The sequence below is a fragment of the Salvia miltiorrhiza genome, chromosome 6, assembly GCF_028751815.1.
Source record: "Salvia miltiorrhiza cultivar Shanhuang (shh) chromosome 6, IMPLAD_Smil_shh, whole genome shotgun sequence".
Classification (NCBI taxonomy): domain Eukaryota; kingdom Viridiplantae; phylum Streptophyta; class Magnoliopsida; order Lamiales; family Lamiaceae; genus Salvia; species Salvia miltiorrhiza.
In genome coordinates this window covers 33,226,198-33,252,624 of record NC_080392.1, presented here as the reverse complement: position 1 = coordinate 33,252,624, position 26,427 = coordinate 33,226,198, and the positions used below count along the sequence as shown (strand labels likewise).

The 26,427-nt window shown below is 40.4% G+C and overlaps 2 protein-coding genes across 2 annotated transcripts; both read left to right on the top strand.

Moving 5' to 3' along the window:
• Nucleotides 1-8,458: 8,458 nt before the first annotated feature.
• On the top strand, nt 8,459-11,034 carry LOC130990777 (uncharacterized). The gene is made up of 2 exons (XM_057915009.1): nt 8,459-8,538; nt 9,149-11,034. The coding sequence occupies exon 2, from the start codon at nt 9,157-9,159 to the stop codon at nt 11,032-11,034; it is 1,878 nt and encodes a 625-aa protein (XP_057770992.1). The 5' UTR covers nt 8,459-8,538; nt 9,149-9,156.
• Nucleotides 11,035-18,012: 6,978 nt separating this feature from the next.
• Nucleotides 18,013-24,029, top strand: LOC130989104 (U1 small nuclear ribonucleoprotein 70 kDa). Its single transcript, XM_057913063.1, has 10 exons — nt 18,013-18,264; nt 18,886-19,000; nt 19,094-19,173; nt 20,028-20,103; nt 20,383-20,447; nt 20,525-20,587; nt 21,914-21,995; nt 22,075-22,237; nt 22,752-22,811; nt 22,951-24,029. Exons 1-10 carry the CDS (start codon nt 18,166-18,168, stop codon nt 23,660-23,662), a joined length of 1,515 nt encoding a protein of 504 aa, XP_057769046.1. The 5' UTR covers nt 18,013-18,165; the 3' UTR covers nt 23,663-24,029.
• The last annotated feature ends 2,398 nt before the right edge of the window (nt 24,030-26,427 follow it).

Below are 26,427 nucleotides of genomic sequence, written 5' to 3'. Positions count from 1 at the left end.
GTAATCAAAAGGAGGCAGAATCTTGGATCTCAAATAAAGAGGGTTGTCCATCACTGACTACGAAAAGAAGTTTAACCAACTTTCATGCTATGTCACGCGCCTGATCAACACCAATGACCAAAAGGCGGATAGGTTCTTAAGGGGACTACAACCAGAAATTCAAGGAATACTGGCGGCACAAGGAATCGAGGATTATGCTTTGTCCGTGAGATGAGCGCAAGAAGTCAAAGCGGCTTTATAAGTGGATAAACTACCGCATAAGAATATGGTTAGAAATGAAAAGAGAAAATGAAAGGATCCAACGATGGAGAAAGAGATATGTTGTTGCAAATATGGTTTTAAACCATATCTGAAATTAATTATTTAATTAAATATTTATTATTTAATTGAAATAATTATTGGATGTTAATCTACATCTCGAATAGATGAACGTGGTATACTTGAAGTATTGTTGGGAACCTTGTGGAATATCCTAATCCTTGTTTTGATGATACCAAAATCCATAGGTCTTAATTGTAATAGACTAGAACAGTTTTGAACTAAAGTGTTAGAGTTCGTTTCTAATTTAGCTTGCGGTTCTGAAGACTGAAGGACGAAGGACCGAAGGACTGAAGACTGAAAACTGAAGATACCAACTAAAGTATCAGTTGAAGAATCAGTTCGGAACTGATTACTTAATGCATGCTCCGTGGACTCAGCGAACTGATACTAAAGTCAAGTATCAGTTAAACATTCTTCCTCGGACTGAACTTCCAACGTTCAAAGGAAGCCACGTACTCACAAAAGTACAGCCGTATTAAATGCAGAGATCTCAGGATCTCCTTATCTCTGCAGAGGTCATTTCTATTTAGTGGCTACTTTATCAGAGACGTCACATCTCCTGTCATTCAAGAGAGCCGTTTCCACCAAATAAGGAACCTCGAAGATTGAAGCCGCAGCCCAAATTCGAAATGCTCTCCAACGGAAGAAATCTTGAAGACGTTCTCCGCCAACGGATCTATTCAAGACCTCTCCAATAAATAGCGCTCGATGATCAACTTCAATCTTCACCGATTCAACAACATAAGCTGAATCTCTGCCAAAATCGCTACTCAGCCTAAAGCTTAACCTCCCCAAAGCTTGAATCGAAGAAGAGAATTCCAAAGCCAAAATCAGTCACTGCTGATTACATACATTCTCTTAGACCTTAGGCAAACCTCTGTTTACCCAGAATAGGGATGGCAACGGGCCGGATCTGGACCGGGTCTGACCAATACCAGATCCAGATCCGTTTTCATATACTAGATCCAGATCCAGATCCAGATCCGTGGATCTGAAAATTTTGGATCCAGATCCAGATCCGTTAGATCCGCGGGTCCACGGGTCCAGATCCATGGATCTACTATTTTTAAATTAAATTAAAAAAAATTCACAAAATCAACAACTTCTAATTTCCATCATGAAAAATATAACACAAAATACTTTTATCTAATTACTTTTAGTTTTTATTCTTTTAAATGTAATTTATTTATTATTTTAATTTAGTTAATATTATTAGTAAACTAAATATAAAATATAAAAAATATATATAAAATAAAACGGATCCACGGGTCGGATCTGGGCCGGATCCGGATCTAAAATTTCAAGATCCAGATCTAGATCCGTTTTCAAAACTGAGATCCAGATCCAGATCCAGATCCAGATCCGTCGGGTCCAAAAAATTGAGATCCAGATCCGTAAAAACGGATCTGGATCCACGGATCTGGATCCACGGATCTGGACCGGGTCCAAGATCCACTGCCATCCCTAACCCAGAAGCCAAGGACAAAACTTGCTCCAAAGAACATGTTCTTTGCAGTATAGTTGGCAACCGTTCAAACCTCCTTTCAGAAAGAAAGAGTAGAGCGTTTGAGTGATTCGGAGTTCAGGAAGGTACTCTGACTCTGAGAAGTCTTAGCGCGGGTTGTGCTAAGCGAGAGAAATTCGACACGAGTGAAGTGTGGGTACTGAAGAAGTGGTTTCTTCAGTGGTACGGTTGTGTGCACCCGGCAAGCACACAGTTTGGTTTGCAGTGCACCTGTTAAGCACTTGCGGAGTGGATTGTTGGTCTAATCAACCGACCGTGGATGTAGGAAAGGGTTTTTCCGAACCACGTAAAAGTCTCTGTGTTATTTACAGCTTTCAGTTTTACATTCTTACTTGTGTTGTTTCAATTGATAAACTGAATACTGAATAACTGCAAAGAGAAACATAAGACTAACAACGTGCTCAACCGAGGCTATTACGAAACTAAGTTTATTTCCGCTGCATATGATATCAGTTTGACTGATCTATCTTCTGATAGTCAGGAAGAGTGTTATCATCTCTGTTTTAGCAAACTCGACTGAAGCTCTTACGTGCATCAGTTAAGTTCCAGTAACTTAACTGATAACTCCTTACTGAAGAGTTTTCAGTATCAGTCGTCAACCCTGTTTGGTCAAAACTCCTTTCAGTTAACATGTATCATAGTTTGCGTGTAAAGTTTCGCTTTGATCTCTATCTTGAGATCCCTCTATTTGAGGAAAGAAAAATAGCCCGTAGGTGTATTCCCCCCCCATACACCTATTCGAGACCCTCCGGACCTAACAATTGGTATCAGAGCAGGTTGTTCGCAAGAACACTCTGTTTCTGATTAGGTTCTAACTGAACTAGATCCTACTGAGGGTATTTTGTCTTTGATCAAAATCTTCTCTCAAGATTCCTCTTGAGATTGCTTGCTCCCTACTATCTTCTTATTTCCCGTGTGTTTCTCTTTCTTTCTTCATGAACAGGATCAGGAAAGACTCCTCCAGTGACTATGTCCACACATACTTTCGAGGAGTCAACAGACTTGAGATTGGGATATTGGATTCTGACCATGACGACAGACTCGTCTTTCCAGAAGAAAATCAGAGTCCAACTCACTCACAATCAGAAGGAACGAGCAGATATGATCATATTCGACAAGAGTATCAACACCTAAGAACGAGATTTGAAAATCTCCTTAGGGAACACAGACAGATCATCTGAGAGATCGATCATGTGCGAGATGCTCGAAGGATCATCATGCGCTACTACATTTCAAACAAAGACGAAGCTAATAGAAGGAATGTTCAAGAGCGCAGACTGATCAACAGACTGAAACTGCTTCAGTCTCAGAAACAAGAAAACGAAGCTAAACATGTCTCAGTTACTAGAACTTGTGACGTACCTTGTCCCTTTGCCTTGAGCACCGGACAATCTTTCTTCCAATGCCCAGTCTTGCCGCACTTGAAGCACTTTCCCTTTGCCGTCGGCTTCTTCACGCCGCCGGTAGGGCCGTCCACTTTGGCTTTGCCACTCCCACTAGATTCTTTGTCATTCTTGCCCTTTGGACCTTTCCACTTCTTTTTCCCGCCTTTCGACGAAGAAGCAGATCCCTTGGCAGCGACAATAACCTCTTTCTCTTTCTGCGTGCCCATGACTCCCTCCGCCGTAACTAGAGCATTCAACAACTCATTAAGAGTATAGTTGGCCTTGCTCATAACGACATTGAGACGGAAGTTCTCATAAGATTTGGGGAGAGTGTTGAGGATGATATCGACTTTGGCTTCGCCTTCGATACCCCCTCCTAGCAGATCAAGCCTGTCAAACAAATTTATCATATGCATGACATGATCGTACACAGAACTGCCATCGCTCATCTTACATGCTAAGATTTCTCTCATTATGTTAAAGCGGGCAGATCTTTCGGACTCCCCATAAACCTCAGAGAGATTTAACATGATGCCAACCGCGTCATCCATGACCTGATGCTGGAGTTGCAAAGTTTGCGACATAGTCATCATAATATAACACTTGGCCATATTATTTGACTTGTGCCACCTCTTATGCGCCTCACATTCTGCATCGGTTGACTGATCAGTTAAGGGCGCGGGACGTGGAGTGGTAAGCACAAAACTGTGCTCATCAGCGTCAAGAATATACATTATGTGGCGTTTCCATTCGGCATAGTTAGGACCGGTGAGAGGATTGTTTGCTAGAATATTAATGATCGGAGACATAGACATATCTGAAAGTAATAATTTAAACATGTAAGAACATGAAGCACATAATTCGTAACAATAATATTGTAACCTTTTGATAAAACAATATTAATGAAACCTCCAACCGCTCAAAGAATCCCATGTGCAAGCCACGTGGGGTGGACGTTTACACACGAACTCCTCAACCAGACTATTCACCTAGTCATTTAATTTCCATGTCAACTTAACCTTTTGACAAAAGAAACTAATAGTTGGCACCTTAACTAGACCATATCATCATCAAGAAGGGACTCCTTTGGGAGTTGTACATTGTACTTGATATGATATCTAAGCAATGACCACATTTTAACCTTGAAAATTAAATTCTCGAAATTGACATACTCACTCGGACCATGCCGCTTTCAATTTAATTTTCTTGGTTATCTTATTTAATTCCATTCTCCAAAGTACTTGTGAAAATTACACAAGTAAGCCACGTGGGGTGGACGTTTACTGCATAACTCCCACTACTTTAATGGTTTAAATATTTTTTATAGAAACCTCTTCTGACAAACTTATGAGAAACAAATATGAAGTAAGCCACGTGGGGTGGACGTTTACTCACATTGCTAATCACTTTGTCTAGAGACAGCATGTGGAGGTCTAGAAATAATTTTAATTGCTTAAAATTATTAAAACTGCTTAGTTTTTTTAATTCAAAAGGTTTGTACATGCTCAAGCACATAATCCTAATCATGCTTTACTAGAATGCAACATGTAAAACATGCTCGCAGAATTCTAAAACATGCTTAAGAAAATGATAAACCTACTATCATGCTTGTCTAAGCGCAGTTAATAAAGCATATTAACAAACAGAGACGAACAAAAGCAGGTAAAGAGCATAAGGGATTAACACCACGACATGCAAAGAACAGAAATAAAGAATTAAAATTCTTCGTGACCCATTCGTGGAACCCCAACATCTATTCTATTTTAAAAATAAAATAAAATAAAAAGAAAAACCCAAAAACTAAAACTTGGCCCGAACACTTTAGGCCCGTCGTTGGAATTAGGGTTTGGGCCCCCTAGGGTTTGAGACACGCAGCTAGGGTTTGGAAAACCCTAGCTGCCGCCGCCACCTCCCATGGACAGCACGCACGGCACCGCTGCAGCAGCCACCGGTCGGCAGCCCTGCAGCGGTCCGGCGCGCGCATCAGCCTGGCGCGGCAGCCTCCAGCGTGAGCAGCAGCCTCCGGTCGTCAGCACCAGCAGCACTCCTCGGCGCCTCCAGCAGCAGCGGCAGCAGCAGCCGGTCTCAGCGGTCTCGGCGCGCAGACAGCAGCTCGGCAGCAGTGGCCGCGCGATGCCCACCGGGCGCGCAGCGCGCAAAGCGCACACGCGCAGCCCTGGGCGCGCACCGCCCCTGCTCGCCCCCATCCAGCCTCGCCCCGTCTCACCACCAGCCCACAGCACCGATAGCAGCAGCGGCCGCGCGGCGCCTGACTGGGCTCGCACCCGCGCGCGCGCAGCCCCTCGGCGCCCGCAGCCCCATCTGCCCGGTCCCGTACGCCGCCTCCTTACACCGTTCATCCATCGTTGATTCGTCGTCGTTCTTGTCTCGTTCCTCAGTTTTACAGATTACAAGGAAAAACAAATACAATTTGAAAAACCTAATCTAACCACGGATTTTCTCGTGGTGAAAAACGATTACAACGTCAAACGACGTATTCCACGAATCAACAGACCACGAAGAACAACAGCAGTAAAAAAACAACGCACATTATTAATCGTACATAAATTAATAACAGAGCCAAGAAATTAATCCTGGGATCTTATACCAATTGAAGGAATATTAAATTGAATTAACGTTCCGCTTTGCCCGATGATCGTTTCTTAGTTATTATTAATTTATCATACAACGATTAATCTTAAACATGCTCCTATGAATTTAAAGCTGCACATAGGTGTTAGGAATTACTTACTTGTGAAGCGGATGCAGAGATCGTTGATGATCGTGTCGAAAGACTCCAGTTCGGATCTTCTCGACTGTATCCCGCTCAGCTTTCACCGTTGGATGGACAACGAGCTGTGAAAGTCCCAAGCTAGAAATCACCCTACACGTTTCTTGTGCCTCCTTAGCTCTCAAAAACCCTAATAATTATCAGTGTGTGTTTCCTGAGAGCTGACAGCTGTTTTTTATAATACAGAACAAAGGGAGGGGGCGCCAGTTTCTATGCAGGGACGTTTTCTAGCCCTACTTGGGCTAGGAGACATTGGGCCAGTCCAGGGACCAGATACAAGGAATAAAGATGGGCCTCAAATAAATTAATTTATCTATGGTCAGCCCATACCATAATTAATTTATAAATATCAGTTCATTCCACTAGAGAACCGATATTGACTTACCCCTTTATTGCCGGTGTTGAGTCGGGGCTTGTATTTAGACTTATTAAATCCTCGTATTTAAAATATCCGACATCCATCAATTAATTAGAGCTCTGACAGCCTTAATTAATTAATCTCTTTTGTAATCCTTAAGCAGTACCACTCAAACCTTATTATTGCGCCTGAACTTAATCAACCTGCAGGGTTTAACGCAATAAACATTATTGAGCTCCTTAAGGGGATGTCATTATCCTCTATCGGATACGAGTACTAATACAGATAATCAAATATCATATATTAACCGCTATCACCCAAGATACAGAGTACTCAAGTTACTATTTAACTCTCGCTCATAGTAAATCAAAGTGATAAACGAATCAACATATATATCTGAAATCTTATTAGTATTAAGATCATATAAGTTACCGAGACCTTGATTCTTCACTTAAGTCAGATAGAAGAATACATCTCACTGTGGTCCTATCAATACGTTATGACGCACCAGTATAGATAAGTAGTCAAGACAAACTACTTCCATCTATACCGCAGCCTAAACCAATAACTTGTCCTAGAGTTATATCGGCTGTGATTATATTATATCTCTTAAGGTTATTCCAATTATACGGTCTTCTGTGATCTACAACACACCATATAATCTACTTATATAGAGATAAAGAACATACATATGCAATCATGAACACAATTAGATAGGAGATAAAATAGTGAATACAGGAACCAATGTATACAAGCATAAAAGGTTCTTGCTTTCAGTATACAAATCCAACAGATCCCGCTCTTTTTACTAACAAGCGGATTGATCCACGTGCCACGTCTCCATTAGCACGGATTTCAAAAGTTTATTGAAACCGCCTTGTGCACGATCTTTCACATTTCCTTCAAAAATCGTTTCATCTTCTGAAAAAGATTTACTCAATCTCAGAGAAATCTCTCGTGCAAAAATCTTTGAGTGTGCTTTCTCTTCAAGGCTAACAGTGAAACTCCACAATTCAACCTCTGTGAGAACCAATTTATAGATTTTTTTTCAGAAACCTTCTTCTCTCAAAATTCCACATGGCAAAATCCACATCTCAACAAGCAGTATGTTACGAATCCATTGTAACATCTGAAACACTTCAGAGTCTCGTTGAGTTCGACAAGATTGATGAAATCTTGGAACACCATGGATGGACGAAGTTCCTTCAATGCTCACCGGAATTCCTTCTCGACAAGTCGACCATCAGAGAATTTTACGACAACATCAAGACTGATGAGTCAACTGGTTATCTCACAACAGAAATCACGGTCTCCATCAACATCTCAGAATCTACGAAGGTCTCCATCAACATCTCACGAATAGCAAGAGAATAGTTCAATCTCCCAACTGATGGACCAGCACCATTCTTTGCGGATGATGAAGCCACAAATCTCATGAGAGATACACTGATGAGTGATGCCCCTGCCGACTTCAACATCACAGATGTCTTGAGCATGTCAAGAATACATCCTCATTGTTTAGCCCTATTTCGTGATGATTTTATGAGTTTTCCTGCTGTGCATTCGAGCTCGTTTCGTACCTTTTTGCTCTATATTTCACGTGCTTGATGATCTTTTTGGATGTACTATTGTCGCGTGCAGGATTCGCGAATTGCCGAGCGTTTTGGTATTGTTTCGAGCATGTTTTGGAGTCAGGCTCACGGCCGCCGCCGCCTGGCGGCGGCGGCCGCCGTGGAGACGGCGGCCGCGGCCCCACGGCGCAGGCCGTGCAACCTTGGGAGCAATCTGCGAAGACGGACCACGGCGCCGCCGTGTCACGGCGGACGCCGTCCACGGCGCCGCCGTCTCACGGCGGCCGCCGTCCAGACACCGGCCGCGGCCCCACGGCGCGGGCCGTACAATTTTTGGAAGAAACCGCGAAGGGGCATCACGGCGGCGCCGTCCCACGGCGGCCGCCGTCTCACGGCGGCCGCCGCCCCTGTGCAGATCTGGCAGTTACGGAAATTGCTATAAAATCCGATTTTGAGGGTTTTATTTCATACTTCCGACTCCAGCAGCCTCCACCTGCGATTTTATGCTTTTTCCCATAGTTTAGATAGATAGAAACATTCTAGATACTTGTGGATTCCGCTAGATCGTTGATTTCATTGGATCGATTGTAAGCTTTTCATTTTGATTAGTTAATCTTTACAAGCTTTCTCGTTATTGCATTGCTTAGATAATCGTTGTTCCATGTTCAATTGATGAATCGTTGTTCTTTAATCTCGCCTAGATAATCGTTGTTTTTGATTGATTGATTTATCTAATGCTTTCTAGATTGCTAGTTAAAACCCTAGGTTTCTTAGTTTCCTGCGTTCTTAATCTGCTTCTTTCTCATTCCGCCTAGATAGATTTATATGCTTTCTGTTGATTCTGCATTAGATAATTACAAGCTTATTTAATTACGCGCTAGTTAATCGGAGAGAGTGCCAGACCCAATTACCCGATTAGAGTGTTTAGATTTCTTTTAAGTTTCTTGTGAGCAATACGGTTAGAGCCCTGCTAAGTCTTCCTTGTGAGACGACTTGAGTCACCTTACCACCCTAGGACGACCTCGTACGATTGCGAGTCAATCCATTAGGTGTTTTGGGTTGAGTCAAATTTTGGCGCCGTTGCCGGGGAAGGCTTTAGGCATTTGATTGTGTTGCATTGTTTTCCGTGTTTTCTTTTGTTTATTTCTTTTGACTCGGTTATTTTCTCCCTCCGGTGCGTTTGATTTGGTTTGCTAGTGTTGTGTATGCAAGGTCGTCGTAGCTTGAAGAGAAAGCTAGTGCCTTACTTTGACAACATTCATCGACCTCGTGAGGTCCTTTCAAGCCTGGAGAAGGAGTCCGAGTCCAGTTCGAGAAGCCTTGTGGAATCACAGTTTAGTGAGGAAAACTGTGAAGAGAGAATTGCTTCCAATCCCATTCTGGAAGCCGTTGAGGAGACACTTTCCGTGCATTCTGAAGAAGAAGAAGAAGCTCGGCCCAATCCTGACCAAGAAGCAATGGCGGAGCAGAATGTCCAGTACATGGGAGATTTTTCCAGGCCAGTTATTGGGACCACTAGCACTTCTGCGATAGTGTTTCCCACGGCGGTCCGGAATTATAATCTGAAGCCCAACGACTCAAACCTGCTGCCGCTCTTTCACGGGATGCCCAGTGAGGACGCCTTGCAGTTCATCCGTGATTTCTGCACCCAAGTGCAGACCTTCCCACTGCTGGAGCTCACCGAGGATCAGTTGAGACTCAAGTGCTTACCTTATGCACTCAAGGACCGGGCGAGAACGTGGTTATTGTCCTTGCCGCCGAACTCCATCACCACATGGGGAGAGGCAAGTGAGAAGTTCATGCTCAAGTACTACCCTAATCACAAGACTCAAGAGATTAGGAGCCAAATAATGAACTTCATGCAAGGAGCTGACGAGCCTTTCCACGAGGCTTGGGAGAGATTCCAAGAGCTCCTCCGCCAGTGCCCACAGCACCAGTTACCACCTGTCATGTTGATGCAGTTCTTCTATGACGGATTGATTCAGACGGCACAGTTTATGGTGGACAGTACAGCAGGGGGCAACATTGCCCGGAAGACAGCTGATGAGCTCAAGGAGATTTTCAACACACTTGCAGCGAGTTCTCAACAGAAATCAGCTAGAGGAAGGAGGTTTGAAGCCAATGCAGTAGCTCCCAACAATGAGCTTCAGAAGCAAGTAGCAGAATTGATGAGGCAAGTTCAGCACCTCAAGATGAACCAGGCAGAAGCCCCACCAGTTCACGCGCCACCAGCAGAAGGATGTGGAATTTGTGGCGATTTTGGTCATGGAACCAACGCGTGCCATCGCATGGGGGGATTCACACCTGAAGGAGAAGCAGAGGTCTATGCTGCTCAGAGCTATCCGGGGAGGCCTCAATTTGAACAGAGGCCTATCTTTAATCAAGGGCAACAAAGCTCCAATTCGGGTTGGAGAGCTCAGCAGCAGAACTACACTCAAGCTTATCAGCAGCAGCAGCCCCCGCAGTATCAGCAGTATCAACAGTTCCCTATGCAACAAGGGAATTTTCAGCAGCAGCAGCAATACCAGAATGCCTCCCAACAGTGTCAGAAGCAAGCTCAACCGCAGAAGCCGTCTCTCGAGGACACCATGCAGTCCTTCATGGAGATGACCAAACAGAACATGGAGTCTCAGAGTGCTACCATCAAGCGCCTCGAGACTACAGTTGGGCAACTTACAGGAGCCCTAAATCAGCTGCAGCAAGAACAGCCAACTGGGAAGTTCCTAAACCAGGACAAACAGCCGCGTCAAGCTCATGCCGTGGCGGTAATCAAGGAAACTACCCCAATAACCACGGGGAAATGGAGAAGCAGAACCGTGCAAGCAATCAAGGCAACCCAATGCCCCAGTGAGCCACTGCCACCTGTCACTGTTGCACCAGACCAACCACCACCCAAGCAAGGAGATCCAGGTAGCTTTATCGTTGATATTAGCTTAGGAGGGGTTGAAAAGGTCTTGGGAATGCTTGATTTGGGCGCGGCAGTCAATTTGATGCCGCTTGATATTTTTGAGAGGTTGGGAAATAAAGAGCTGAAATGCACGAACATTAAGATAGAACTAGCTGACGGCTCCATTAGCAGATGATGAAGCCACAAATCTCATGAGAGATACACTGATGAGTGATGCCCCTGCCGACTTCAACATCACAGATGTCTTGAGCATGTCAAGAATACATCCTCATCTCAAACCAGTCGCCAAAATGATCAAGAAATGCTGGTTTGGCACTCTTGGATCTCCTGGTCATCTCTCGAGACCACACAAACTGGTGTTGATTGCCCTGCTTCAGAAAGGCCCATTCAACTGGGAGAAGGCCTATCTTCAAATTCTTGCTGAAGAAAAGAAGGAATCTCATTCCTCCAAGCATCTTCGTCAAGGAACAAGAGTGTCTTCACTGATCCTTCACAACTTAGAAGGATTTCGATGTCTCTGGAAAAACACCACACAAGTGTCCTCCACCATCCGCCTTTTTGAAGGACAGAAGAGCTCAACCAAAGGGACCACTTGTCTGATAAGTGAAACCCCTTTCTCCACTACTGAGCCACACTACAAGACTCAAGGCTCAATCAAAAGGAGTCTTGACAGTACCTCGTCTCCAGTCAAGATCTTACTTGACATTCCTCAAAAGTCTCATAATGAGGAAGTGCAGATTCCGAACACTGAAACATCTCAACAATGGCCTTCCACTGTTCCTCCACAACATGAAGGAGAACGACAGCTAAAGGAGACACAAGCAGCTGGTTACGGAAGAGCTGATACAGAAGAACCTGTTTCACCTCCTCTCAAAGGATTCTTTCAATACTGTCTTAAAGGGTTCAACAAGAAAGTGAAGCTTGCAGAGACTGCTGATATCAATGCTGCATCCTCATCCTCTGTAACTCCAATCGCTCTTCTCAGAAACTACGTGACACTGCTGGCTCAACATTGTATCACAATCACATTTCCCGCACTCATGGCAACCCAGAATCCTGAAGAGTTTCAAGACCTCGTCAATTACTTTTTCTTCATCTTTGTCAAGACGATGCCCAAGTCTCAATTTCAGGAGATTGACAAAGTTCTCACAAATGAGGAAATGGATACTCTAGAAAATAGTGTCTTTGAGAAATTCAAAGTTACTAATCTCTGGGATGCAATCCATGACTGGGCACCCAACTTCAAACAGTACCTGGTTTCCAAAGGTCTTCTCAAAGAAGATGATGCTGAGGGTATTGACGACCATCATGAGTCTCCACTGCGTCAGACTGCTCCTTCCAAAACAAGAAATGAAGACTCAGCTGGTGAAGATCGAAGATCAGCAAAACCTCTCACTGATGAAGAAATACAAATGCTTTACAAGAGACTGATCATTCAAGAAGAAGCAACTTACGAGCTCAAAGTCAAAATGGCTTTTCTTGAATCCACAGTCGTGCATCTTCAACAGCAACTGGAAATCCAGACCAAGTCCAGCACTGCTCCTGAGTCTCTTCACAAAGACAAACAAGAAGAAGACAGGAAGGGAAAAGGGAAGCAAGTTGAAGGACCAACTCAAAAGTCCTCCGATGTAACACCCCGTACTTTTCCTCATGTTGTGAGATAGTGTCTTAACACTATTGAGAGTACTGAGATGTCGAAATACGAGACTACTTTTTTTATGAGCAGATAAGACAGATTGTCTTTTAAATAGAAATACGAGTGAATAAACCGATGATGGAATTAGAGTGATGAGATTTGAGAAATGAGTTGAGATAGAGATGCTGATTGAATTGAGCTGGGATTTTATTTTATTTCCAACTACCGGGAATAGAATTACCGGATACCGAATTATCAGAGTTGGACTATCCTATTAAGAAAAATGGGAATAATGAGTTGGAAATAGAGTCGAGGAAGAAAGAGTGAGAAACCTTGATAAATAGAGTCGGTCTGAGAGACGTTTAGTCTGTTTGTGTTTGCCGACTACTTTGATGTGATGATATGTGAATTTACGTGACTGATTGATTATGTGATTTTGTTACGTGAGTCATTTTAACCAAGTTATTATGATTTTTATTTGAGACTTTAGCACTTGGAATTTTTATTAAGTTTGCAAAGCAAGTGCAGTTTATTTTTACCGGGAAATCGAATGATGCCGGTTTATGGAAAATTTTTCCAAGCATAATTTTTTTTTTTATTTTTCCTATGATGAGGAATATTATAATTGAGTGAGTGCACTAATATTAGTGCTATAATTATTTTATTTGATCACATGAATAATTATGCTATGGTATTTTATTAATGAGTATTTTTTTTCCATAATTATTGTGATTATTAATTGATCACCCTTCTCACACTTTATTTTAATTTCTCTACCATATGATTAATTCCCACATTTTGCCAAGTGTAGAGATTAATTGAGAGAGTAGAGATTGAGAGTGTAGAGATTGAGAGTGTAGAGATTAGAGAGAGAGAGATCAAGGCATTAATGCCAAATATTCCCTTAGATATCAAATCTTTACTTAAGATTTACAAATCTTTAGAAGATTAGCAAAATCCTCATAAATCTAGCAAAATCTATCTCTCTCCTCACTCCCTCATTTTCGATCACCACCTTCTCTCCCTCATCTCTCACTTCACCTCCATTGACAACCATTAACAAGACCTTCGGAGCTTCACAAAATCACACCAAAAACACAAATCACCCTCTAAATCTTACACTAAACACTTCCACCTCCTTGAATCCAAGAAGATCTTTGGAGTTTGATCTTCAAAGTTAGAAAGAGAAAGTTTGGTTTTGGGTGTAAGTTTGGGTAAGTGAGCTTTGAATTCATAGATATAACTTGTATGATGATATATATGGGTATATTTGAAGGATTGAAGAAAGAAATCACCCCCTCTCTTATTCTTCACAATTTTCGAAAATATGGGTCTCATACCCTTCAAAAAATTTTCTTTTTCTTTCCTTGAATTGGGGTGAGAAAAATGATCTATGATATGTTTGGTGATGATTGATGTGTGTTTTGAAAAGCTATGCTTTGAGATTCAAATTTTGAATGAGTTTAGTTTACCCAAAATTGGGAATTTTTGAGTGGATGTTTTAAATGATGAATTGATGATGTATATGAGTCTATGAGATGTATATGATGATGATTGATGGATTAAATTGAGTATATGATGTCAAATGATGATTTTGATATGAGTTAGTTTACTAAAATTAGGGATATGTTTATCTATGCTCTAATTTGTAAATTGATGGAATATATGTGAGTTTATATGATTAAAATTGATAGATATATGATGAGATTAAAGATCCACGTGTGTTTGTAAAATTTCAAAGAGTTTAGTTTAGTAATAAATTAGGACTTTCTTGTCTATGTGTCTATTAAGTGTTTTAGCTTAAGATATATGTTATTGAGCATGAAATTAGTGACTAAACATGTTTGATTAAGTCTTTTATTGGCTAAGTAAAATTTTGACTTGAGTTAGTTTATGAGAGTTTTTGAGTTTTCATATTTTGAGAAGTCAATGATTGATAACATGAGGTCTAATTTGCTTTATGACCATTATGTGAAAGTTGTCATGTTTTTGTTGAGAGTTTATGTGGATATATAAAATTTTTTTTAGAGTTTAGTTGGCATGATTATAGGGGATTTATTTGTGTAAAATGAGTTATATGAAGTATGAGGTCTTTTTGAATGATTGAATGAGTTTGAGCATGAGAATGAAAAGAGGATTGAATTGATACGTTTGTAGAAACGTTTTCCTTGAGATTTGAGTTTATGATGTAAAAGAGGAGAGTTAATTTGAGTATGATGAGTATTTTAATGTGATTGAATGTTTTTGAGTGATATATGTGTTTAAAATGAGCTTTGATTGGTTTTCTTTGAAGGAATGTTGAATTGAACATTTAAGAGTTTGAGATGAGTTTTTGGTGATTTTCGTAGGCCTACTGACCTACTGTGATCGACGGTTTTTCGATGTCAAAAAGCTTTGAAAATTTTATAGCAAGTCTCTACATGAGTCTTGAGCACCCCTGTAAAATTTCAAGTCGTTTGGACTTGATTTACTATTTTATAAAATGCAAAACTAAATCTGCACATTTCTACCGGGAATTGCAGAGAACAGGGGACAAAGTCATTCATTTCAGTAGCTTCCTGTGCTATCTAGCTTTCCAAATTTTTATGGTATCAACCTTACTGTATGGGCTAGATATCCACCAAATTTGAGCCCAGTTTGACAACATTTACTATTTTTCAAAAATCAAAGTCTTCGATTACTTAAAACTGCCGAATATGGTAGACTGTGGTAAAAACGCCATATCTCCCAAACCACTTGGAGTTTTTGACTCTACTTTTTTTTATATGAAACTAGACTCAAAGACCTTTCTTTTGGTATGAGTCTGGAGTCCAGGGGATGTCGGAGTCAGAACGTGTTAAATTTTGAAGTTGAGTCAGTGTGAAAACAGAACATGTTTTGATGATGTTTGATTGTGTTTTCTTATGTGCCTTATGTGTTTGTGTTGCCTAAGTGTTTGAATGAGATTTTACGAGTCTTATATGAGAGATAAATCGAGACTTAGAACCATGATTTTCTTGAAACCTATCCTTGAGATTAAGGATTTGAGATGAGTGAAGAGTCTATATAGAGTAGAATAAGGAAATAGAATATGAGATAGAGCATGAGTTAAGGCATGAGATTTTGCCAATGAGTTTCTAATCGAGATTCATTTTCTGACATGAACCTTCGATGATGACGATGATCCCTGAAGACACAAGCAGAGCAAGGGAGTAAGTATCTCCGCTTTGACGGGAGATTTTGAGTAAGGTCTTCAGGTGGGCAATATTTTGAGTATACGTTTATTATACGAGCTCCATAAAATGATTTAATGATGTTATGAGATTATCAAATGTTGAGATAAATGATGTTTGAGAACTGTTTGACTTGCCAATTTTTGATGTTGAGTTTATATGTTACCCTCTACTGATGAGATGAGACGAATTGGGTCCTGCCACAAGCGGGATTTTGTGCACAGAGGTGACTGCGAGCCGTCTTCGGGTCGGCCGGTCACGGTACTTGAGAGGGAGGCCTACTTTTCAGTACCTTAATTATGATGATGAGTTGTAGATGCGGTACATACATGTCGATTACTTTGTCTGCAGACACTTATTTACGATGTTGATTATGAAAACTGCATACACAGATTCATTTATTACTAACTTATTTCTGTGTATTGCTGAGATGTGGCAAGCTTCAAACTTATAGCTCTAAGAGCACCTTTCTTGTTTTTCGGCGTTTGCCCACTGAGTATTATATACTCACGCCCTGCATGTATTTCTAAATGTGCAGGCTAAGCAAGGAGTGAGATTGGTCTGGTGCTGGTGGGGGATCGTTAGATGACGAATTTACTTTATCGTATTTCCTTTTTAACGATAAAGTCTTGATGTGGAATTACTTTGAATAGGAATCAAGTAATATACTCACGGTTATGTATCTTCATACATATAATCGGTTCGCCTTTTGCTGCGATACTCTGCATATTATGCTTCCTTATGAAAAATGAACTATACCCGTTTTGTTTTTGTTTGTGAAATTCCTGATAATTAAAAAGTTATGACGACGTTGACGATTTTACCCTTGGGTTCATTTATGATGATTTTCTTTAGCATGCTTTAATGCGAGCTTCCGCTTGATGTTCGACCTATTCTTCTTATCTTTTATTCTAAAAAAAAAATAGTCGTATCGATACTCGTACCCCACTATCACTAGTGTCGGGAATCGGGCTGCGACATCCGAAGAAACAAAGCAAGAAGCTCCGCATCAACTAAGGACAAAGGAAGGTCAAGGAATGTCATCTGATTTGAAATTTCTTATTTGTATATGATGTTCTTAGATCGCTTTGTCAACCTTCCTTACTTTGTGTTTCTGTACATCGTGCGATTGTCGATGAATTCCAATCTGCCTTTTTATTGCTTTTACTCAATTCTGTTCCCTGAAGCTTTACTGATTAAGTTGATAAAGGGTTATCGAATTTAGGGGGAACTTTGTTTAAGTATTATCAGTTATTGACTGTTTTTCTAACTGATTGTTGGGAACTTGCTTTAATTGGCTTTAACCTTGACTGACAAAGAAAATAGGGCTTGTGTCACATAATGAGTGACTGGCAACTATGCTCTAGCCTTTAGACTTTTATATTCTGATTTTCTGAATACTTCTTTTTGAACTTATCTTTTCAAATCATTGCATGCACTGTACGCTGCCTATTTTCGGCAAGAGATTGTGTCTAATATTCCATATCAGTTCAAATCTCTTAGTTTAAGGTATTCCTCTGACGGGCATTAATTTTGGATGTCAAAATTCATTAAATCTGACTTGGCGCGCAGATTTCAAACCACCCATGTCTTTTCAAATGCCCTAGGAAATTGTTCATCCTCCACGATCACACTTCCTTCACGCCCACTCCTCCACCTTCCATCACTTTTGCATTCATACTAACTCCAAAATCCACAGCACTCTACTGTGAGATTGCACTACACAACTTTTCTTCTTTTCAGATTACGCTTCAAAAATGGCCAAATCCAACACCAAAATGGAGTCTCCTCCCACATAGGTTAATTACGAAATAAATTAAGTATAATATAATTCCTTAATAAAACCTGCTCTAATACCATTTTAGGCGAGAGCGTGTTGGATGTGATGCGTATGTTTTATAATTATAAAAGAACAAATTCATTAAGGTATTTTATAAACAAAATTCATAAGGTGGGGTTGTTGTGTAATTTATTTTATGAAGGAGTCAATTCTGAATATTCCAAATTTAATGGGGTCTATTTTTGAATAATCAAGAATTAAATCATGGGCAATTTGAATATATGTCAAAGTATTTGATATAATTTAGATTTTGTAAAGTTTATGAGGAAAATGAATTTTGAACAAAGTTCGAGATATTATATGCTATTAACTCTTAATAATTTTATCTTAAAAGTCAATGCTCTTTCTTTATAAGAAGTTATTTGAGGGACAATAAAACTATGAAAGTATTTTCTATATTAACTGCAAAATTTAGTATGAAGGTAAAAAAATGGTCATAAAATTAAGGCAGCTGAACCGTATATAAATATGAAGTCCCGAAAACCCTTTCCACCAAATCAGTCGGCTATGCCGCTTGACCTATCGACGACGACGCCCTAAATCAGTCCCAATTATAATCGACTCTCGCAATCGCCGATTCCGATCTTCAGAAAACCCTAATTCAACCACTGGAGAAGGATGGGGGACTATGGCGACGCCATGATGCGCAACCAGAACGCCGCCGTTCAGGCCCGCACCAAGGCACAGAACCGCGCAAATGTCATGCAACTCAAATTGGTAATTTCTCATCGCTGAATCCATTTTTTATCAGTCGCGATCTAGGTTTCGTTATCTTTTTTGTCGATATGATAGGATAGCGGCTTAATTTTGCTGTTAAGTTTCTCGAATACCCTGACAATTATTGTTAGCGGCTTAATTATTGTATGTAGCTCAAATCGGTAATCTCTCATCGCTGAGTCAATGTTTTCATCAGTCGCCTTCTAGGCACCATTTTCTATTTGTTGATATGATAGATAGGGGCTTAGGTGTTAAGCGAGTTTCACGACAGTTATAGTTGGAGGCATAGTTTCTCGCATAGCATTTCTCCAAGCGAGTTTCAATAGTCGTCCCCCCCCCCATATTCGCTAATACACAATTTTAGGGAAGTAGTTTTGGGGTATTTGTTGATGCATATGTCTCTGGATTGCTGTGTCTTGTGATTTGTCACATCAGGTTGTATGTAGGGCTATGATATGGGAAAAAGTTAGAAATGGAATGAGAAAAAGGAGGATCTCACTGTATCTGTTCTTCTATAGTTCATTTATATTCCATCTTCATAATGGGTAGCTGGGGCTGTATTTGATCTCAGCGTATCTGTTCTTCTATATATTAATGGGTCCTTTATGACATAACCTGCAGATTGGCCAGAGTCATCCAACTGGTTTAACCGCTAATCTTCTGAAATTGTTTGAGCCCCGCCCACCTTTAGAATACAAACCACCACCTGAAAAGAGGAAATGCCCACCATATTCAGGTCTTTGCTTGTTATAACCATGCTAAAAGTATTCAATTGTTGGTATTCTCCTTATGCTGCCTATTCAATATCTGTTTTCATTTGCTTTCCCAGGAATAGCTCAATTTGTTAATAATTTTGCTGAGCCGGGCGATCCTCAATATGCTCCTCCAGTGCAGAAGGGTGAGACTCCGGTAAGTCTTTTTCTGTCGCAATATCTTGTCATGCATACAACTAGGAAGTTTTGTAATCTCTAAGCTTTACTTTGACTTGATACCGAGGCAAATGCTTGTCCATGTGGGTAGATAGTATTTGCCTATACATGTCTATATGATTTAACTTAAAAATGGAATTATGTATTATTGTACTTTTAAATGTGACAAGGATGTGATGGCACATCCTCGATTCAGCTTGAGCACAGCCACTCGATTCATGTATTATTTGATTCTTGCTGTATTGATCTATATTAATTTCCTGGGTATGGTGATGTACGGATGTTAATATTAACGTCTTAGCATAGGCCATTAAAAGTTATGTGTCCAGTTGTGGGAGTATGTTGTGTGTCAACAATTTATAAGGTATCTTATCAGCAGGTTTAGGTGTTAAGCATGCATGCTATTGAGTTTGTAGGATGGGAAATTTTTAATAATTGTCTAAAGAATTGGGTTTGGACAAATTTTAACTTGTACTCCCTCCGTCCCACTAAAAGTGGCTTGTATTCCATTTTGGGCCGTCCCACTATAAGTGGCCTGTTTCCATAATGGAAAAATTTAACTCTTAAAAAAATGTAGGCCCTACCACTTTTAACAAATTTACACATTCTCCTTAATTCCCGTGCCGAAAAGTTTTGAGCTACTTATAGTGGGACGGAGGGAGTATTATTATTACCACTGGGTTTTTGAGAGATAGAAAATATGAGTTTGGTTGATTTTGCATTTTCCAATGTTTAAAATTGAGGCTTTAAAGGTATCCAGTTTCTACACTATAGTTTTTAAACTATCATCATAAACATGCAATAAATTTATTTATCTTCTGTTCGTTTGTGCAGACGGAAAGAAGGGCCAGGATTCACCAACTACGGTTGGAGGAGGGAGCCAAGAAGGCAGCGGAGGAGCTTGAGAAATGTAGTTACTTCTTTTTGCATCGTATATTTGATAATAAAAATTGCCCACACTTCATTGATGATACCAAAGGATGAATACTTCTGTCTCTTACTTCATTGCCCACACTTCATTAATAATAAAAAGAGCTTGAGAGTCTCTCTGTACATATATATGGGTGGGTGTGTGTGTTTCTTATCTATATCATATATCTATCTGTCCGTAAAAAAATCTATTATTGTAACTTGTCAGATTCAGCTTTTTGTCATACATTGCTCATTGTTTTAAGATATCTTGTGCCAGATGATCCAAGTAATGACCCCGATATCGTTGGAGATCCATACAAGACATTGTTTGTGGCTAGGCTTGTGAGTAATAATTGTTATTTTTTTATTCATTGTTTGGTATTGACCCTAGTCTGCTTACATGGTGTTTTTCTTTTCAGAATTATGAGACAACTGAAAGCAGAGTTAAAAGAGAGTTTGAAGCTTATGGTCCTATCAAGCGGGTAGGTATTTTGGAACACCCAAGTATGAGGCTTGGGTTGTTGGCTTTCAAGTTTGGTAAGAAATTTTGCATGTGTCTTAGCAGTGCCAGTCTAAACCATTTCTTTTATCTACTAAAAAAATGCATTGATCATTAAACCGAGAAAGATTTGCACTTCCCAAGATCTCAAACGCACAAAAAAAAGAGTTATGTTATGTTAATACAGGGTGTTGTTGCTTAAATGGGCTTTGGATTTTGTTTATCTTGTTAGTTTTGGTTTTTAGGGATTTTGTTGTATTTTGTTAAGATAATTCAAGTATTTTAAATCTAATTATATTTCATGATAACTCTTCCTCTCGTCATGCTAATTGGAGTAGTTTGGAAATAATACTATCATATCAATCAATCATTAGTCATTAGTATGTAGTATGAACACCTTTTTCCTAATATGAATGAAAAACCACAATTGTGTAATGTGACTTTTACCACACCTGCAAGTTATAGTATTCGTAATTAACACTTGAACCGCGGTGGATGGTAAGATCAGGTTTGGGAGTTCCCCAGGTGTAATTTTATCAACATTATTAGCTATAGGTTATTTTGATAATCCTTATTCCCCTACACTCTTTTGGATTCAGAGTTCTCCTTCATCTCTTCACTCAGTAGAGTTTAACATGTAAGTACCACTCCATTTAAGAGGGAAAATCATTCCCTTAATTCGTGTTTGCTTTCCATTTATTTTCTTTGAGGAATCATTTTTAGTCAAAAGATGATGCTTCGTTCAAGAGAAGGTAATACATTAGTTTGTGAAGAGCAGTGATGCTTTGTGCCTTTGGCTCTTACTTCAAGCAACCTGGAGAGGCAAATTTTACATGGGGTAAAACACATTGGGAGTATTAGCATCTCTCTCTTTTTGTTCTCTTGCTTTTTCTAGTACAGAATGATCCTACTAAAATCTTACTTTTGGATTTAAAGGCTGTCAAAAATAAAAATGCTTCAGCACTTCTCAAGGCATCCCGGTATTGAATGTTACTTATAGTCATTTTCAGTGTTATTTATTTAAAAAACAAGTCCCTGGTAAGGGGAGGTTAGTGTACATGTCAACTGGTAAATTGGCTGCCGTTTTAAGTCACATCTAGCAGTGATGGTGATGCATCTCGCCTGGAAGCTCTATTATTGAAAGGTGAGCACGGCTAATTAGGCATAGTGCCTGTCTGCCGTGCCCTTAGGCTTATATTACATAGTAGTAATAGGAATTCAAGCTGTGATTTTAAAACTGCTCTTTTTCCTTAGGGATGTGTCTATTTCTGTAATTATAGCTTATTAACCAGGACATTTGGAGTTTCAGGTTCGCTTGGTTACTGATAAAGAGTCAAACAAGCCTAGAGGCTATGCCTTCATTGAATATGTGCATACACGAGACATGAAAGGTTTACTAGATTCCATAAATTTCTCCTTTTTCCTCCTCCAATCAGCATTTGGTTATAATTCTGCATATATGGCGTGCAGCTGCATATAAACAAGCGGATGGGAAAAAGATTGATAACCGGAGGGTGCTTGTGGATGTTGAACGTGGTAGAACTGTCCCTAATTGGCGACCTCGCAGGCTTGGTGGTGGACTTGGAACTACTCGAATTGGCAGTGAAGATGCCAACCAGAGACCTTTGGGGAGGTAATTCTAGTTACATTATATCTATCTAGAACTTTTCTTGCACGACAAGGCCTTGGAAACTACTCCTATGAGATTTAAGGGTCAAGGTGTGATAATTTTTGTACATTCATATTGGGCAGAAGCAACTAGGTCTTGAGATGTAAAGGTTTGGAGTAATTTAGTCAGTTTGTTGTTACCTCAATTCATATATAACATTATATCCCTATTCCGATGAAACTAATTTTTCCACTCTTCGTGCTTATTTTTTTTCACTTTAGCTTTTTCTCACTATATTCACAAGTAGCAAACGTAAGATACCCAGCCCTTAGCTACTTTCCCATCATGTTGGATTTCTTTTGCTTTCTCCTCTAGAGATGCCATACAATAAGCATTGTCTATATTCTCCTGGTGATGTTGAAATGAAGATTACATGGCTGTATGGAAACTGTTATGGTTGATGTAATATTCATCACTTCAAGGAAAAACAAATATGTGACTATCTGATTCATTTTGTTTTGGCATCTTGGCGTATCAGAGAGCATGTGCAGTCTGGAGGAATATCTCGATCTGAGGAGCCAAGGGGTGAAAGAGATAGGTAATAGAAAATTTACCAGAATAAAACATCAACTATTTTTCTGCAACTCTAAATGATTCAGATAAATTACCTTGCACAGATATTGGAACTATAATATGTTCCTCATTCTTTCCTTTCTTTCTTTCTTTCTTTCTTTCAGGGACAGGGAGAAGTCCCGAGAGAGGCCAAGGGAGAGAGATAGAGAAAGATCTCGTGAGCTGTCTCATGAAAGATCAAAGGATCGTGATCATAGGGAAGATAGGCACCATAGAGATCGTGACAAAACCAAAGAGAGGGAGCGGGAGAGAGACCGTGGCCGAGACCGTGGCAGAGGAGACCGTGAAAGAGACCGAACACGTGACCGTGATAGGGGTCGGGACCGGGACCGGGGCCATGAGCGTGATCGCGTTCGAGATCGTGACCATGATCGTCATCGTGAGAGGGATAGGGAAAGAGAGAAGGACTATGAAATTGGGGACGACCAGGATCGTGGTCGTTCACGTGACAGAGAGTACGAGTATGAACATCATTCTGATTCAAAGCATGAGAGGGGAGAAAGAGATAGGAACTATGGTGGTGTGGATACAGAAGATAGTCGTGGGTGGCCTGATCAGCCTGAGCATGGACTCGGGCGTCCAGAAACTGAGCATGACCGTGGGCATTATGAATATTATGGAACCCAAGGCCGGGGGCAATATGACAATCCTGACAAGCCGGGAGAATATGACCGTTACAGAGAATATGACCGTGATAAGGATCGCTATGATCAAATGGACGATGATGGCTATGCTTATGACCGAGCTGCATCTGAGCCACAGGACAGGGAGTACCGGCGTTCCGATAGGTCCCTTTCCGGTGAATATGAGTATTGACACTCATGCTCAGCCCAAATATGCCATGACGTTGCAAACCTCATGATCCTGTGTTTCTCTCTTGGCTATCACTTGAAATTCCTAGACCAGATTGTTCTCTGCTGTCATTTGAAGTTTCTCTCTTGGCTATCACTTGAAATTCCTAGACCAGATTGTTCTCTGCTGTCATTTGAAGTTGGATTACGTTGTTTGAGTTTTATGTATGGTAGTATTTTGGTATGCTCTTCCTATCTGAAACCTATTGGTACTTTAGGATTTCATGAATGTCCTCTTCATTACTCTGTATTTTGTTATGTTACAGTTGTGGCTGGATTTTCCAGAAAACTAGTTTCCAGTCTTTCAATATGATATCTGGTGTTGTATTTAACTGGGGTTGATCTTCTCAACTTTGTTTTGATTTGCATTAGTGTTGTGATTTTGTTTCATTCTCAAATAGGGATGGCAATCGGGTACGACGGGTACGGATAGTGAGTATCCATACCCATACCCACGAACTAAATGGATAGCGATAGTGAGTATCCATACCCATACCCACGAATTAAATGGATAGCGATTTTTAACCATGAAACTATCCATGGATATCAAATGGTATCTAAACCCGCTACCCGCGGATACCCGCTACCTGTCGGGTATCCACGAACCCGCTATTTGGCGAATATCCGTCACCCGCTATTCGCTGGATACCCGTCACCTACTATCCGCCGGATACTCACGAAACACAATTTAAATATAAATTTACAACAAATTTAATAGAAAAAAAAAATCTAACACAAATAACATAGTTCAAATCCATATGTTGAAATCCACAAATAACAATGTTTAAATTCAAATTCATCAACTAAAATATAAAATCCAACAAAATTCTATAATTGCTCAACAAAATTCAAATTTAAATTAGACTATTAAAATTTGGGCCTTAGTTCAGTTTCTGTTTGAGCTTATTTTAAGATATAATATACTAGCACATAATCTCAAAATATATATTCAAAGCCCATATTTTATGGAATTTTTTGTAGATATTTGACGGGTAATTCACGGATAATTGACGGGTAATTGGCGGGTATTTTTCGCGGGTAAACGGGTTTCGCGGGTATGGATAGTAAGTATCCAAACCCATACCCACGAACTAAATGGATAGTGAATTGCAACCACGAAACTATCCGTGGATATCAAATGGTATCCAAACCCACCCTAATAGGTTCGGATTTTCGCGGATATCCGTTACCCACGGGTCCCTATTCTCAAATGTGAGTTTTGGAATGCAGTTGCAACACTTTTTTTTGAGCCAACCAAGTAAGGTAACACTCAAAGGTAAAAAGTAAGAGAACCTGCCGAGAATTGAATGATGAAAACCGTCTTTTCACATCTTTGGTGATCAGGTTTAATTGTATCCTCGAAATTTATATTAAGTCGGAATGAGCTTACATACTTCTACTTGACCTGATTGGGTACTAAAATTGTTGAGTATGTTATAGCTAGAATTTTGAATCAATTGTGATTTTTTTGCTCGATTTTAAACATATTAAAAATAGAGTTTAAGTATCAAATCCACCCTTAACATTGACACCTTTTTCACGTTTGGCTCCCTAAACTAGACTTTGGTTTAACTAAACCCCTAAAATCTTAAATTTGGTTCAATTACACCCTCTACCTAACGGTTGTTTAACTTGGTTAAGTATGTTTTTTTCATTGGCGGTGGGACCCACACCTTTCTTCTTCGCCAAGCTCGTCGGCAGATCTGCGACGGCCAACGGCCCCTTGCGTGGCGGGTGGCCCTATTGATACACGGTGTTTGGGGCGGAGATCGACAAGGTTCTGAACAATCTCATCCAGATGCCCTACTGGAGCTGGTGTTCGACACGATTGGTGCTAGGGCATGGGATACTGTGGGCCCTACGAGCACCCTTCCATTAAGCGGATTTCGGCGATCCAAATCCGCGCGCTAGAATTCTTCCTCGATTGGATGTGGCAGTTGACGGATTCGTCACTAGGGGAGACTTCTGGAGAAGACTGAAGCGGAGCATACCAAGAGGTGGAGGTGGAGCCACTGATAAAGTGGGAAGATGATGGCGATGGCGCAGGGTGGGAGGAGCTTCCGGAAGCTTCCATTAATAGCAACGCTGGCGCATGACAGATGGAAATATACAATCCCTATGGTTTTGAATCTCCGAATCCATTTCATGGGCACCCAAATATAATGAATTGTGGATAATACGCCATCTGCGACGGGTCCCAGAGGTCGTTGCATTCGATGGGATCCATGGACCCGAAGTTCTCCATCATATCCATGCAATCCTGCGGCGCCGCCGTGGAAGAGGACGAGCAGCTGCCATGGCCGTTGCAGATCCGCCGCTGAGCGTGTTTTCGACGAGCTTGGCGAAGAAGAAAGGCGCGGGGTCCCACCACCAATGAAATAAAAAAATTAAAATACTTAACGGAGTTAAACAACCATTAGAACAGAGGGTGTAATTGAACCAAATTTAAGACTTTAGGGGTTTAGTTGAACCAAAGTCTAGTTTAGGTAGTGTGTCAAGGGGTGAGTTTGATGCCTACCCTTATAAATATAAGTATAGTTTGTATCTATCTGAATTTGTTTAATTCTTTGAATAACAATTTAAAGAGATTTTGTTAATTTTCAAGGATTTAGAATAGTTTTTCAAATTGTTTGTGTGCCTAACATTGGGGTTGATTCCTATGTTCTGAAGACATGTTAATACAAATTTTGATTTGAAATATTAAGTAAATAATGAATATAAGTATATATT

Excerpts from the sequence above, each read along its gene's own strand:
- LOC130990777 (XM_057915009.1), top strand. The coding sequence starts at position 9,157 with ATGCAAGGTCGTCGTAGCTTGAAGAGAAAGCTAGTGCCTTACTTTGAC.
- LOC130989104 (XM_057913063.1), top strand. The coding sequence starts at position 18,166 with ATGGGGGACTATGGCGACGCCATGATGCGCAACCAGAACGCCGCCGTT. Across the intron at positions 19,174-20,027 it reads TGCAGAAGGGTGAGACTCCG|ACGGAAAGAAGGGCCAGGAT; the intron begins GTAAGTCTTTTT and ends TCGTTTGTGCAG. Across the intron at positions 20,448-20,524 it reads CATTGTTTGTGGCTAGGCTT|AATTATGAGACAACTGAAAG; the intron begins GTGAGTAATAAT and ends TTTTCTTTTCAG.